Source organism: Anopheles marshallii, chromosome 2 (assembly GCF_943734725.1).
Source record: "Anopheles marshallii chromosome 2, idAnoMarsDA_429_01, whole genome shotgun sequence".
Lineage (NCBI taxonomy): Eukaryota > Metazoa > Arthropoda > Insecta > Diptera > Culicidae > Anopheles > Anopheles marshallii.
Window position 1 is genome coordinate 74,570,904 of NC_071326.1, and position 15,043 is coordinate 74,585,946.

The window sequence follows — 15,043 nt, forward strand, 5'->3', positions numbered from 1 at the left end:
TGCTCAAGAATGGCTTCCCGCAGCGCTGAAATTTCAATCGATGTAGAATCTCAAAATGATAAAAAAGTGCCTGAAATCAAAGTTATTCGTAGAAATCCACTACCAATAAAGTTCATAACGTAAGTTTCGGTAAGTTCCCCATCGATCGATCATTGTTCTAATTTAGTTGTTTCCTTGTGCGTAGGGATATCGCGAAATATTTACAATGTCTTAAAAAAAATGTAAAAATGGACGAAACATTGCCAATGATCCATGAAAAACTATACCAGGTATACGATCCGATGCAGATGAAACTATACTTGAGTCACTGTGGTAAGCATCTGCTACGTATTGGCAAGTTACGAGATTCCATACGCTTCCTGGAGGCGGCTCATGCCGTCGAGCCGGACACTGCAGCGGACGATATACAGCAGGAGATAATTCAGCTACTAAACGAAGCCTATAGCAATTTGGGACAATTTCGTAAGTATAATGAGATTGGAATATGGCAAATGCTACCATAGCTGACCCTTTCCCCTTTTTGGTATGAAGGCACCGAATTAAACGTTCTATGGTGGGAACGAGATCTGTTCGGGACCAACGACAGTAGGGCCATCTCATGTGAATCGTAAGTATTTCTTTTATATCCTGGCAAGGAACCCAGATTATGCCTATTTTTGGATAATTTTTCACAGTAAGGACGGAATGCTAATAAGCAAACGTGACTTCAACAGGGGAGATTTCGTGTTCATTGATAAACCTTTAGTTGGCTATGTCCAGGATTCCAGGATGCAGTGCAATAATTGTACGCTCAAAATATTATACACAATTCCGTAAGTAATGGAAGTAAAATTGAAACTTTCCTCGCACATAATAATGCGTCTAATTCTGTGCCTTTGTGTGTTTGTAGCTGTACGCGGTGTTGTGCGGTGTTTTACTGTAGTGTAGAATGCCAGCAAACTGATATTCATTACCACCAGTATGAGTGCCGGGGATTTCAGTTGCAGTATCCTCCCTTGAAGAAACATGTGTTAACACTACGGATGCTAGTGAAGGCTTTGGATGTATTGCAGCAAAACCTATTGGTACGCAAGCGCTCGTTTGAGGAACCTCACACGGTACAGCAACTTTGGGATGTTTTGCTTGAAAATCATACACATTCGGCAGATTTTCTGCAAGTCTTCCAAGCGCTTACATGTGATCACTTCTCAGACGAAAGGAAAGTTTGTCACACTCTAGTTCAAACGGTCCCACAACTGTTGTACTTGATATTGGAGGATATGAAGCTGCTGGAACATTATAAGCACTGTTGGACACCTTTTCCACTTCATTTGCGTCACGCGTTCGTGGAGAGCGTCCTGTTACGCTTGTTATGCCTTACGGAATCACAAGCGTGTTGTTTTAAGTACGAGCTGGCATTTGACAAAACCGATTATGACGAAATGGTACACACGACAGGTGCTAGATCGTTGGATTGTAGGTCCTTTTCCGAGTCAAGTGTAGCGAAGCGAAATCAGTACTTTGGATTGTATCGGTTCCAGACCGAGATGAAATCTTCTTGCACTGATTACAATACTGTCACCATGTAAGTATAATGTACCGTTCGAAGAGATAAAACAATGCAAAGATTTGTTATTTATTATTTGGTTTATGGTTTATTTGAACCAACAGATTATTGGACCATGGCGCGGTCGCGATTCGTGCGGTGGATGGAATCAAGAAGGGTGATACTTTAATTTTCATGAAAGGTGCACCTAAACATACAGATCCTATCAATGTAATTTCATTAACCACTTCTGATGTTCAGGTGCTCTCGTACAATGGTATGTATGAGGTTGATAAGTTCTTCATGGGGTTAATTTGTTATACAATCCTAACAGGGACATTATCACACATTTAACATTTCGCCTAACCCTTCGTTGCAGATGTATTCACCGAAAAGATCAGATTGAAAGATCTAATTGCAATCTGGTTACAATTTATAACGAGTAAGGCAAAGATATTTACGGAAGATCACTTTGTAGGCCTTCTGTTATTTTTCGACCGTTTCATATCCAGGTACCAGAAGTACGTATAATATAAGCAAATATTAGTAATTCAGTAGTAAGATTTAGTAATAACTTAATGGCACATCTTTTTCATCTTCAGTGTACCGAAAAGACCTCTATGCATCGCTATACTGTTCAAAAGAATAAGTATGCTGGAACAAATATACCACGAAGCTAGACTGATTCCGCTGGTGCTGATGCAAGATATGTGGATGGTGCGGCTAATGTACCGTTATATTAAATTGCGTGCCATAAAAAGAGAAAATATGGAAAATTTTATTAGTTACCTGTATGATACGTATTACCAAGATTAAGAGCTCTGGATTGGAGATCTAGGGAAGTTTAATTTTCGATTTCAATTTACTGAACGCGTTAAACGTACGTATTGCACATTTGTACGGTGCGACTTTTATATGCCATTAAAACGAAAGATAATAAAAAGTTAATAAGCGTGTAAAAAATCGTGGTAAACCTTTCTCCTGCTGCATTGATTTCAATCGAAATGGTTAATCGAACTGCACGAACTGGCCATTGTTAAAGAAAAGTTACGTAACTTTTAAACCAGTTCTGAGTTACGTTAGTATCGATTATCAGTTTTGGTCGAATTTCTGGCGATATCAAGTTTTACCTAGGTGCACCTGATTCTGCATCCTACTATTTGTATGGTCAATGAACAAACAGATGTGGTAAGACATTAACCCCTAGGTAAATGTAGAGAAACCCATTCGGAGTTGGTGAGAAATGTTTCAATCTTATCCACAGGGTTCGCGATGGAAAATAATGTATGCTTTTCACGAGAAAATGCTGCATTCTATCTTTTTGATCTCATCAGCAACAAACGCGTAACGTATATAATACACATTTGAACCCTTTGCTAACGCCTCGTAACGCAACAGCGCATTACCAGTGACAGGTCAATTTTGACAGCTGCTGCTCTTGCACGCAGCGGCTGGCAACAAGGCCACCGCTAGCTTTCATTTTTTATATGGGTAGAAAATAGTCGGGCTTGTAATCTTCGACGCGCTGTTTCGTGAATTCGTCGAGACAAAACATGCAACAAAGCACAGTAAAACGGTGAATAATAGACGCTTTTAAGGTAATAACACCTGCGGTAAGCTTATAACTGTCGTTTAACTGTTAAATTACGTAAGAATTGTGGGGGAAAACGTATGTGCGATGTGTTTTTGATTTGTGTGTAAGGTTCCGTAGGCAAAGAAAGGGTAACTTTGCGAAAGAATCAAACATGGACGACCTGTGTGAAAATGTGATCCGGTCTGATTGGTGAAAGTGGTTTGCAAATGGGCAAGATTTTGTGCCAAATTTCGTTCGAATGATGACGATTGTATCCGCGAAAAGGATTTGGGATTGATCTAGTTTTAGTTGATAATCATAACCTATACCGGAGCGATAGTACTTTGCTTCCATTTCAGTCGGTGTTGTCAAATTCCGTGAAAAAGGCTGTATTCCGAACTGGAACTGCTAGTGTAGCCGACGCTGTTTTAATGGTTATTTTGAGTTACAAGCATGGAAAATCCGCTTCAAATCACAGACGAAACAATTTTTAACCTTCTAGCTTTCAATCAACAATTTTCATAGTAAATGAACGTGCGCCATGTTTACATAAATTCATTTTTCCCCTCTATCTGCTTTTGTTTCAGTGTGCATTCACGTTCACGGCTGTGGTTTGTGCTGTTCCATACGGTCAAAATGTCGGTGCATTACAAGTTTAAAAGCACCCTCGACTTCGATACGATCACGTTCGACGGGCTGCACATATCGGTGGCAGATCTGAAGAAAGCTATCATTCAGCAGAAGCGATTGGGTAAAACGGTCGACTTCGATCTTCAGATTACCAATGCACAGACTAAAGAAGGTAAGACGACACGCGTGTGCTACTGGTATGTAAAACAGTATGATAATCCGTTTTTTTTTTTGCATTCCAGAGTACAATGATGATAATATGCTGATACCCAAAAACACGTCCCTTACTATTGCACGCGTACCGGTAAAGTCGCAGGGGAAAAAGAATTGGGAGAAGGCGGCACCGGAGCAGAATGCACCGGCGCCGGCACCGCGTGGTAAACATGATGCGGCCAGCTCGCAAACCAATGTCGATCTTTCGATGATGAATGGTACTGAAGAGGACAAGATTCGTGAGATGATGTTTCAAAGTACGGCGGAATATGATCCTACCAAGTAAGTGTTTCGGGTGTAGTGTCGTTATCGATGCAAATAGTCTAACATATCTGCAATGCGTGGTTTTCCTTTTAAAATGCTTACATTATCGTGCTATGGGATAGATTTAAACACAGGTACTAGTTTAATGTTGGTAGTGACTGTTCTTACGCCTTATGGGTGCGTATGTGTGTGCCATCAACTAATAAATGTCCTTTCCCGCTTGTCATTCACTTCCAGCTACCAGAAAGTGCGTGGTACACAAACGGGAGAAGTTCCAATGAATTACAAGTGCTACCGTTGCCACAAGCCGGGCCACTGGATAAAGAACTGTCCGATGGGTCCACTGCCAAAGGAGAATATGGAGGTAAAGCGAACGTCCGGTATACCGCGGTCATTTATCGAGCGCGACAAGGAGGTGGGAAAGAATCCGGCCATGCAACCGGTACAGATGCCACCGGAAGAAAAGCAAGTCATACCGGAAGATCTCATCTGTAGCATTTGCAAGGATTTGTTTACGGACGCCGTTATGATACCGTGCTGTGGGAGTTCGTTTTGTGACGAGTGTGTGCGCACGGCGTTGCTCGAATCGGAGGACAATGAATGTCCGGATTGTAAGGAGAAAGGTTCATCACCGGGTTCGCTGATACCGAACCGATTCCTGCGTACCTCCGTGAATGCATTCCGCAACGAAACGGGATACACCAAATCGAAAGGTAAGTGCACAAAACCATATTTGTTTAACATTTAACTACAAATAAAATATTTCTTTCCTGTCACAGCCACGGTAGGGAAGAAGCAAACAAAGCCGGAAGAAATACCGACTGCAGACAGTACCACTAGCGGTGGTTTATCGTCCACGGTACCGTTCGGTGATGTGGAAGGCGGTGCACCTATTGGTAGTTCCATTTCCACTACCACCGAGATGGTGGAATCCTCTACCTATGAAGATGACGCTGGACATCGCAATGCGGATGCTATCCATCAACAGCAGCCACAGTTATTTGACGAAATATCCCTGCAAGATGATCTCGCTTCGCCACGGCAGGAGAATAAAGAGTCCGCGGGGATGGGACCGACAGCAGGTCCCGGGTTCGACAATGAGTCGGACTATGAGGACAACATCACAGTTACCGTGCCGCCCGCTCATCTGCAGAGTCGAGGTGCGTTCCGTGGCCACTATAATGGCGGTGGCCGACCGATGCGACATGGGCGAACGCATGGCCACGATACGCCACCGAACGAAAGACAGCAGATGATAGCGAACCAGCAAAGCGGTTATGGTGCTGGTGGGAATGGTAATAACAGTGGCCGTGGTAACGACCATATGGACCGGGAACGTGAAGAAGATCATCGGCGGCGTATGCTAATGGAGGAGAAGGATGGCGACGGTTATGGGGCTGGACCGCCTGGGATGATGAGCGAACGAGGGCGCGAGTACGGCGAACGTTCGCCGGAATACTTACATGGTGGCAATGGTGGCGGTGGTAGTAGTGGTGGTGGTGGTGGGAGAGGGTTAATGCCGATTCCACATAATCATCCACAACACGTTCAAGCCATAGGAACGGCTATGGGACATCCAAGCGGGGCTTACATGGGCCCTGGTAATGGTGGATACGGAGGTCACGTCGGACATCCACCTTACGGTGGTCCGGGCGGCGGTGGTAGTGGTGCTGGTGGTGCCGGCGGTGGAAATAATGGTCCAGGAGGAGGAGGCTATGGAATGCAGCAGGGAGGCGGTGGTTATCAGCAACAGCAAAGATCGTACGAACATCATGGCGGAATGTATCCCGGCGATCGACCAACACGCATGATGTATCCGATGCGTGGTGGTGGTGGGTTTATGTCACACCATCCTCCCCATTTAAGGCAACGTCCGATGGGTCCAGGGCCGATGGGAGGCTATCCAAGTGTACATCCATCGATTGGGCCTGGGTAAGCTGACCGTTCATTCCACGTAGTTGTTTATTTAAACATTGTGAATTAATATTCGTTTTTTCTTTACTTCCGAATTTATTTCACACAGGGTTATCGACGATCCCCTCGAAGCGTTCAATAGAATCATGCGCGAGAAAGAGTTGCGCAAAAAGCAAGAGCAGCAACAGCAGCAAATGCGTCGTAACCGGTCGCCTATGGTTGACCGGGGCCGCAGATCACGATCATTCGATAATGGTCGCGGTGGTGGTCCACGCGGTAATTCGTCTGATCGACGACGCACATCGCGTCAACGGTCGCCCGACAGACGACGATCACCGGACGATAAACATCCAGACGAGCGCGATCGTATGCGAGAACGTCGCCGTAATCGATCCAGTTCGTATAGTTCCGGTAGTTCGCGATCTTATACAAGGTATGTTACAATAGCTGGAAGCGAATGAGAGAGAGAGAGAGAGAGAGAGAGAGAGAGAGAGAGTAGAAAAGAGAAGAAGTTTTACCATTGTTTTATATTTATTCTGGTTATAGATCGAAATCACGTTCGCCAATGAAACGAAATAAGTCTCCACGAAAACGGTCACGCAGTCCGGGCTATAGAGATAGACGCAGCAGAAGTCGTTCGGGATCATTTGGTGGAATGAGGTATAATTAACTTCATTACAGGGTTTTCAAGAGCAAGCGTAAAAGTTGGATCCATTTCTGAATATTATCAAGTTGAAGTGATATTTCACTTCAACTTAAAAAGAATCCAGAAATAGTTCCAACATTACCTTTGTACCTGTAAACCTTCAAGTTTATAATTGATGAATTATAAAACTTCAATCTACTATATTTTTAATTTTCTTTTAGATATAGGGATCGTCGAGATGAACGCCGCCAGGGAGATTTCAACAGAGACCGATCACCTGGATTTAATTCCGGCTTCGGGTAAGTAGCGCACTCAGCGCGTCCATTCTATCCATGATTATATTTATAACCTTTTCTTTTGTCTTTTTTCAAACAGCTTCGGCAATCGTCCTATGAGAGGCGGCGGAGGACCAAGGGGTGGTCGTGCACGAGGAAACAATCGGGATGTAGGTGGAAATATGCAACACTTTCCATCCCGGGGGTATGATCGTCACCAGCCGGGTCACATGTTACCGATGCAAGGTGGACGCTCAGATGATATACCACCAGCCTTTTTGCATGGTCAGCATATGAATGACTACCGCGATGGACACGGACCAGCCGGTCAGCACGGTGGCGGCATGATGGGCAGCGGTGGATTAGGCGGAGGGCCAGGACCCTCGATGCAAACGGGTTTGGTGGCTTCCGCACAGTCAAACAGGTATTGTGTTCATGTTATTACTAATTTTAGTATTGTTGGTGTACTATTTGCGATGCGACAAAACGTTGCAGGGTGTCGTAACGATTGCGTTCGATCACGCAAGCAGTACAGCTACAGTCGCAGTATTATTTGTGCATTTTAAAGCAGTAGAAGTTTTCTTTACTTTTTAAACACTGTCGCAACATATATAATCGTCCCAAAAGCTCTGTGATATTAATGTGTGATATTAGTGATAATACCTGAGTATACCTAAGTGCAAATGTTTTGCGTTCCTATTATGCGGGGTCCGTTGGATCATCATTGTTTTAAACGAAAAAAAAAACAAAGACTGATTGTAATATTTCTAATATTTCTATCATGGGTTTAAACTTTAATTAAGATTTGCGTTATTAGTCGTATATTACGTAAAAACACATTTTTTGGTCAGAATTAAATGTATTTTTGCCCTATTCGTATTCCTTAAACATACCGTGATCTCACTGATAGTTAAAATAGTTCTCGCCAATGATGATTTTCAATCGATTGTAGTTAATTTTACCCTGCCTTTGTTTGGCAGTTCTGACTTGTAAAACCCTATAAGCTATACTGTTTTACAAAACAGGATCGTTATAATTAGTATAATATTCTACTTTATGTTAAAATGATGTAAACGAAGCGGATGCGTTTTATACTATTGAAACTGGGTGAATTAATTATTAAATTATTTATTAATTCTTGAGTGCAGTGAAGTGTAGTAACAAAAAAAAATGTTCGAAAGTTGTGATGATCACTGAAACTGATGATCAGATGAACTCCATCTTCCGTGCTTTTTCATCCTTTTGCAATTCAATTTCCATTTTTATAAAAAAACAAAAACAAACGTACGCCGGTTCAGACGAGTAAGCGTATCGTATTTTACAGGAGTACCCTTTGGACGCTAAAGAAACAATTACAAATTATAATTCAAAACTGACAGCTGCAACATTGTAGGGCAATGGAAAAACAAAAACATTTCCTTTCCATATTTCAAGTAAGTCAATAAAAAATTATCTTTTCAAATTGTTAAAATAGGTTAAAATTTAGCATGAAATTGTTCGCACAATGGCGGAGATGATCAACCGGTCGGAAGGAGATACGTTGGGCATTAAAGAGCAGATCGAAAGTTAAAGCCAATTAAACACGCGTTCTGTGATATTTCTGCCTTTTCCAAAAAATAAGGTAGCTTCGAAGCCGAAACGCCTGTTACATTGTGAAATAACTATACCCAAGACGAAAACATTGTTCAGCTCCACACTGTAGATATTACATTAGCATTCATTAATCGCTTTTGCGTTCCTTCGTTATAATGTTATAGGGGACGCTGAATTTATTTCATATTTAGCAATACTATCGTATGAGGGCGAATGTTGTGTGAATTTTAATAAAAAAACCCAAACCCTGATATTATAAAAGCGGCCTGTGTGAATTAAGATATTATTATATTTTGTTTTTGTTTTGTGATTGTGTTTGTTGCGATTTAAATTACTCATGCGCTCCGCAATTTGTTTAGGTAAAGTTAAAATAGAGTTCAATCGCACAATCGCGCATACGTTCGTATCGTTGACACAGCACGTTGTTACTGTATGCAGTATTTCCACAAGCATCCGCTGAGCCTGGGGAATTATAGGCGCTGTAACCCATTACATCACGGACATATGCTGCACTATATCCAACCATGTTCATGTTAACCTTTTTCGGTTTCTTTAATGTTATAGAAACAATCCCCTTTTTTATCTTACCATTGTGAATTAAATTTAAAACAAATGCCGTGACTATCGGCAAAACGGAACCTGCACTGCAACCGTCATCTGTAAAGGCCTGATTTTTGTACATGTGCAAACTAAATTGGACATTAGGATTAATTTAAACTTAAGTATAATGTGATTAAAGTTTCGTCTAAAGTGATAGGCATATCCATAGGCGATCGGATTTTTCCAGCTATCTGTGTTTGCTCGAGAAAAGCTGTCCTTCATCCTTCCCATGCGTGATGATTTGAGGTAAAGTGATCGTGTTTTTGATGTGACAACAGATGCTACTTACATGTTCCCGGGGTGTCTGTTCAACAGTGACACTTTTTTTGCGGCTTTGCAAAGAATAATCCACGCCGTGAGAGCTATTTATTAATTAATGTATTCGCTTTCTTTTCTTTCTCTTCCACCTTTTCCGTCCCCGTCCCGGTTTTGTGTGGTGTGTGTTGGGAATGTTTCTTGGACCTCTCCTATGTACTTAGGTATCCGGGACGCGATGAACGAGAACGAAGCATTGGCGGTAGTTATGGAGGTGCCAAGCAGCAGGACTTTGGCGATGGCGAAGGCGAGCATATGGTGCATTCACATACGAAAGGTACGAGCGAACGGCACCGAACGTCCAGCCGCCATTCGTCGCCTAGCGCTGCTCAACAGCAGAACGCTGCGCATGACCAGGCGGAGCGGACCAGAGAGCAGGGTGAGTGGTCCGAATTTCCCGTTGAATCTGGATACCATCAACATGCAACATCGGCCCGCCAGCACGATGAACATGTGGATCGGCAAAGTGTAGAACGCAAGAGTGGTGCAGGCAGTGCTCGTGATTCCGACCACAGAAGCGTCGATCATCGGCCATCATCAATCGGGCCAGCGAGTGGTGGTGGTAACCATGGGCGGGGTAGATCACGTTCACGTGACCGCAAACGGCAAGCCACGGGCAACCAGGAAGGATCGGATCGTGATGGTTCGGACAGAAGGAAATATCGATCGAAGAGGTCGGAGTCTGCGGAAAGGCACGAAAAATCGAATGCTGCAAACCGTGGTGTACGGTCAACCGGTGAGCACGAGAAGGAGAAGCAGGACCGCAAACAACACCAGCTGCCCGAAAAGGAGAGGCGAAACGAACAGGATCAACATGGGCGGCGAGATGAGCGAGATCATCATCGAGATCGTGCTAAGGAACGTAACGAGCATGATCGCGACCGGGATCGGGAACGTGACCGTCAACGAGAACGGGACCGTGATCGTGAAAAGGAACGCAACAAGGATAAGGAACGCGATACGGAACACGATCGGGAACGGGACCGAAGGAAGGAAAAGGAGCGCGACAAGGAGAAAGAAAAAGAACGCGAACGGGAGAGGGAGAAGGAACGCGAAAAAGAGCGCGAGAAAGAAAGGCTGCGCGATCGGGAAAAAGATCGCGAAAAGGAAAAGGATCGCGAGAAGGAAAAGGATCATCGCGACAAGGAGAAGGATCGCGACAAGGACAAAGAGACGAAAGAACTGGCGAAGAAAAAGCCCCGTGATTCGAGCGATGAAGATCGACGGGATAGGAAGAAGGATCGGGATAAAAAGAAACGCAAAAAGGAAAAGGAAGTGGAAAAGCGTAAACACAAGAAGGAACGGAAGGAAAAGGACAAGGAGCGACGGTCGAGAGATAGGCGCAAGGAGCGGAAGACGGTTGAGAAGGAGGAACCGGACAGTTCCCAGCAACCGGCCACACCAACGGTGCGGGATCGTGATGAAGCACCGATGGCGAAACCAACAACAGCAGAATTGGAGGATCCAAACAGTCATCATGCGCGCGATAGTCAGTCTAATGATGGAGACGATCATGAACGTCCTGCAAGTGTCGCTAGTGAGGATCCGAAGCATGATAGCGATTCCGGCGATTCTGGTGCTGACGATGAGGAACATAATGATACCGAACCGCCTCCGGAACAGCCGCAGTCGGACGCTGAGCAACTTCTACACCAACAACAAGAAGCCCACATTGATGGCCATGATCATGCGGATCTGTATTCGGACATACCGGATAAGTATGAAGCAGATCAGCTGGAACTTTGCGAGACCGGTGCAAACGATCATGAGGAAGAGAGTATGGCGGGCTTGGCGGATAGTACGGAGAGCCAGGAAAACCCTACCAAGCTCGATACCACCGGAGACGGTGACATGCTGATGAAGCGATCCGATTCCGTTTTGGATCTACACGCAAATCTCGACTACGAGCAGGAGCTCGATGGTGGCGACCAAACGCTATCCCTACAACCGAAAGACGACAATTCCATGATGCCTGAGCTGTCGAAGTGGGAGATGGACGAGGAGGGACAGATTAATTCATCAACGGTGGAACAACAGGACGCAGGATCGCCCGCCGACCAGCTGGAGGACAGTTGCGATAGGGACGGTCAGCAGATGGCCGGCGATGCTAAGGTTACTGGTGAGGTAGTGAAGCGAACAGAACATGCAATTTTCACGCGTGCCATCAATGCGATACGGCCGATTGAAATTAAAAAGATTAGCGTCGAACGGCAAAAGCTCTACACGGCAGGCAATATGCCGCACGATGGCTCACCGCCTAGGTTGGTGGATATAAAGCATGCGCATGAAACCGATGAGTTCAAACGTTTTCAGGTAAGATGCAGTATTGTTTTTGGTTGCATTTAACCATTGGAGATTTAAGCGATAAAAAAACATTTACCGAGTTTTCAAGTTTTAATGCAATAACTGAAATCAAATCTTGATTCTTTTCTAGTTGAAGTGAAATATGTATAGGTAGTTGTGAATAGTTATCAATTGTATCAAATTTTTACACGGTAAAAACGATTCTATCCAAAATTTCAACTTCACCGGAACCGTCTGGAGTAGTGTTGGGCGAATCAGAATGAATAATTGAACTGAATGAATGAATCTGAATCTCCATTTCAACGCTTCATGAATTCGCAAAGATTCATGAATCATCCAAGATTTATGACCCTCAAAGAAGAAGATTTTTTGCTGTTCCACTGTTCCAATGTTCCACTTCAACTTGGGAAGAATCCAAAAATGGGTTACCATTTAGTATTTCATCACAAATTCTCTGTATATTATTCATTCATCAATCACTAATGCGTATTTTATTATTCTCTTTTATTATTGTAGGTCACTGTACCGGTACACGATGTCCGAGCGGAACGTTCTGTCGAAATCAAGCAAAATCTAGAGTTGAAAATGGAAAATCGTTCCTCGCCGATACGTACCTCAGTGAAAGAACGGTTAGGTTGCAAGGTGACGGACAACACATCAAACTTTACCGGATCACGTACACCGCCGCCGAATCGTAAAATGAGTAGTGTCACAAGCGATAACATGAATCGCGTTAAATCGTTCACAGATAGGCGTCGCGGTTCATCGCGAAGTCGCAGTCGATTGCGGGACGAATCCGACGGTCGTAAGCAGATGGATAGAAATCGCCCTTCTGCGGGCGGGAAACGTGAAGGAGATAAAAAGCAATCCGGTCAATCGAACCGGCGAACGGCCAGTAGTAATGGTGGACGGGGTAACGATGATCGGCAACAGTCGTCGCGCGACCGGAAAGAAGACACCAGGCGGAACAGTAGGGAAAAGAGTGATAGTCGGAAGGTCGATCAACAACGCCACCAGCGTGGTCGGAGCCGTGATCATGAGAGGGAGAAGGATCGGGATCGGGATCGGGAACGAGATAATCGTGATCGAGGCAGTGGACGGCGTGGTAACAGCCGGGATCGGAAACGAACTGTATCACCGCCGCCGATCTCGAAGAGATCCGAAAGTTCCCGCAAGGATGTCGATACGCACCGGAGTAAGCATCATCCGCAGCGGGAAGATGCGTCTGGTAGGGTATCATCATCTAAGTCAAACCACCGGGATGACAGTGCAAACTCGAAAGCCCGGGAAGCAACCGACGAAAGGGGTGTAACCGCTCCAAGTTCCACCACGGGAGTCGAACGGTTAACGGCGCGGGCCGAACAATCTCCTGCCGATCGGACACCGTCCCGTAAAAGATCCGCCGAACACCTCCGCGAGCGATCCACTGAACGGGACCGGTGTGACGATGGTGTCACGAAACGGGATGATACCGTTGCCGGCGGCACGGGTGCAAGCGGTAAGCGGACTAAGGTAGACAAACATGCTGGTAAATCAAACAAGAGTTCAAGCGATTCGAGCAGCTCCGATTCGGATACCTCGTCGTCCGACAGCAGTCCCGAAACGGATGATGCCGGCCCGACCGGTAGCAGCAAGAAGCGCAAAAAGCGAAAGCACAAGAAGGAACGCAAGCGTGCCAAACGTTCCGCTGCAACGACGGAAACGGACGACGAATCGGGCGGAAAGCGTAAAAAGTCGAAAAAGAAATCAAAATCCTCCAAGAAGAAGAAAAAATCCAGCAAACATAAGAAGGACTAGGGCGCGAGAGCAATGTTCCTCAGCAAATAGAGGAGTACTTTCGCGGTGAGTGGATGAAAACGCAAAGGGTACGGAACAGTTACGTACATTCTTCCCCTTGTAGACTCTCTGTCTCAGATGGGATGATGGGCAACATCGTTTCACAGGAGAGAGAGAGAAAGAGAGAGAGATAGAGCTCGTCTAATACTGCACGAATTAGAGAATTGCACATAAGCACAGTTGCATTTCCTTTTCTGAGCGAGCAATGTAGGTGGAGCAAATTATTATTGGCATAACATAATTATGATTAAGTTGGGTAGCAGTAGGTAATTATTATTGAGCATTTCCGCTACCGACAGCAGAATTAATGCGCGCAATGAACGATTTGAACTAACAACATTGGCAACAGCAATAGAATTTAACAGGAAATCAAGGAAAAAGAATTAACCAACACGCGGCGCTGTACATTTGATTTGTTGAATTTAAACACGACGATTTGGCCGGGATGAACTGCTAGCGAAGGTTAAACTATAGTGAAAAAGCACTTCGCATACGACCCAGGGAGTGCACACCCCAATGTACGTATTCCATACTTTATCGGCTAAATAAATAGTAAGACATCTTCTAGAACAAACACAAAGGTGTCCCGTTATCCCATAAGGTAAAAGAAAAGAAAGTTTAAACATCCGAACAAGGTTTGTCATTTTGTCCTCCTTTGTTTGTTAGTTTGATAGTGGTTTTGGTTGCGCTTTTTTTATTTTCCTTAGCACATTGCGGTTACAGCAGGCTATATACTAGTAGTTAGTGGATGTGTGTTTTGTCGTTCTTTTGTTAATACTACTTCTTCTACCTCGCAATGCAGTGTTTTGCTGTTTTTTTGTTTGTTTCTGTTTTTTTATAATGTTTGTAACATGTCCTTCTAATTTGCTAATATTTATTTTGTTTTTGTTTGTATGAGTGTGTGTGTGTGTTATAATGTACAGCTGTTTTCATAACAGCAAGCAGCTTGTTTGCTTTTCCGCGGAATTTTTGTTTAGTTCTATACTCTTTCTGTAATCTTGCAAACCGAAAGCGTAACCGGGTGTGTTGCATACTATGACGTTATATTTTGATTTTGCTTTTCTAAGCTGAAGCAGTACTTAGCTCAAACATAAAACCCACCTAAACATTACGGCCAATGTTGTTTCCATGTGTTTACTGTGTAGTTTTATTCAGTTTGGATCCTCGCTAAACTCGAAACGGCTATTTTAACTGTTACTGTAATCGTGTCTTTAGAGATGGTACACAGTAGTATAGTAGTTTAACAGCGAAAAGGAAAACATCAGTAGCACATTACACCGCTCCATGTTGGAACAGCCATATTTTGTCTGTTTGGAGTAGCATTTAAATTGGTTATAAAATTTTGGTATATCTAT

The 15,043-nt window shown here is 44.1% G+C and overlaps 2 protein-coding genes across 2 annotated transcripts; both read left to right on the forward strand.

Annotated features, from left to right (window-relative positions):
- The first annotated feature begins 9 nt into the window (after positions 1–9).
- On the forward strand, positions 10–2,341 carry LOC128709025 (uncharacterized). The gene is made up of 8 exons (XM_053804009.1): positions 10–119; positions 185–462; positions 532–607; positions 675–812; positions 890–1,564; positions 1,651–1,802; positions 1,905–2,046; positions 2,128–2,341. The coding sequence occupies exons 1-8, from the start codon at positions 10–12 to the stop codon at positions 2,339–2,341; spliced, it is 1,785 nt and encodes a 594-aa protein (XP_053659984.1).
- Positions 2,342–3,734: 1,393 nt separating this feature from the next.
- LOC128719187 (zinc finger CCCH domain-containing protein 13) lies at positions 3,735–13,649 on the forward strand. Its single transcript, XM_053812809.1, has 10 exons — positions 3,735–3,900; positions 3,971–4,223; positions 4,443–4,918; positions 4,985–6,137; positions 6,229–6,552; positions 6,666–6,779; positions 6,987–7,064; positions 7,141–7,464; positions 9,713–11,861; positions 12,369–13,649. Exons 1-10 carry the CDS (start codon positions 3,735–3,737, stop codon positions 13,647–13,649), a joined length of 6,318 nt encoding a protein of 2,105 aa, XP_053668784.1.
- The last annotated feature ends 1,394 nt before the right edge of the window (positions 13,650–15,043 follow it).

Excerpts from the sequence above, each read along its gene's own strand:
- LOC128709025 (XM_053804009.1), top strand. The coding sequence starts at position 10 with ATGGCTTCCCGCAGCGCTGAAATTTCAATCGATGTAGAATCTCAAAAT. Across the intron at positions 1,803-1,904 it reads TCAGGTGCTCTCGTACAATG|ATGTATTCACCGAAAAGATC; the intron begins GTATGTATGAGG and ends CCTTCGTTGCAG. Across the intron at positions 2,047-2,127 it reads TTCATATCCAGGTACCAGAA|TGTACCGAAAAGACCTCTAT; the intron begins GTACGTATAATA and ends TTTCATCTTCAG.
- LOC128719187 (XM_053812809.1), top strand. The coding sequence starts at position 3,735 with ATGTCGGTGCATTACAAGTTTAAAAGCACCCTCGACTTCGATACGATC. Across the intron at positions 6,780-6,986 it reads GGATCATTTGGTGGAATGAG|ATATAGGGATCGTCGAGATG; the intron begins GTATAATTAACT and ends ATTTTCTTTTAG. Across the intron at positions 7,065-7,140 it reads GGATTTAATTCCGGCTTCGG|CTTCGGCAATCGTCCTATGA; the intron begins GTAAGTAGCGCA and ends TTTTTCAAACAG.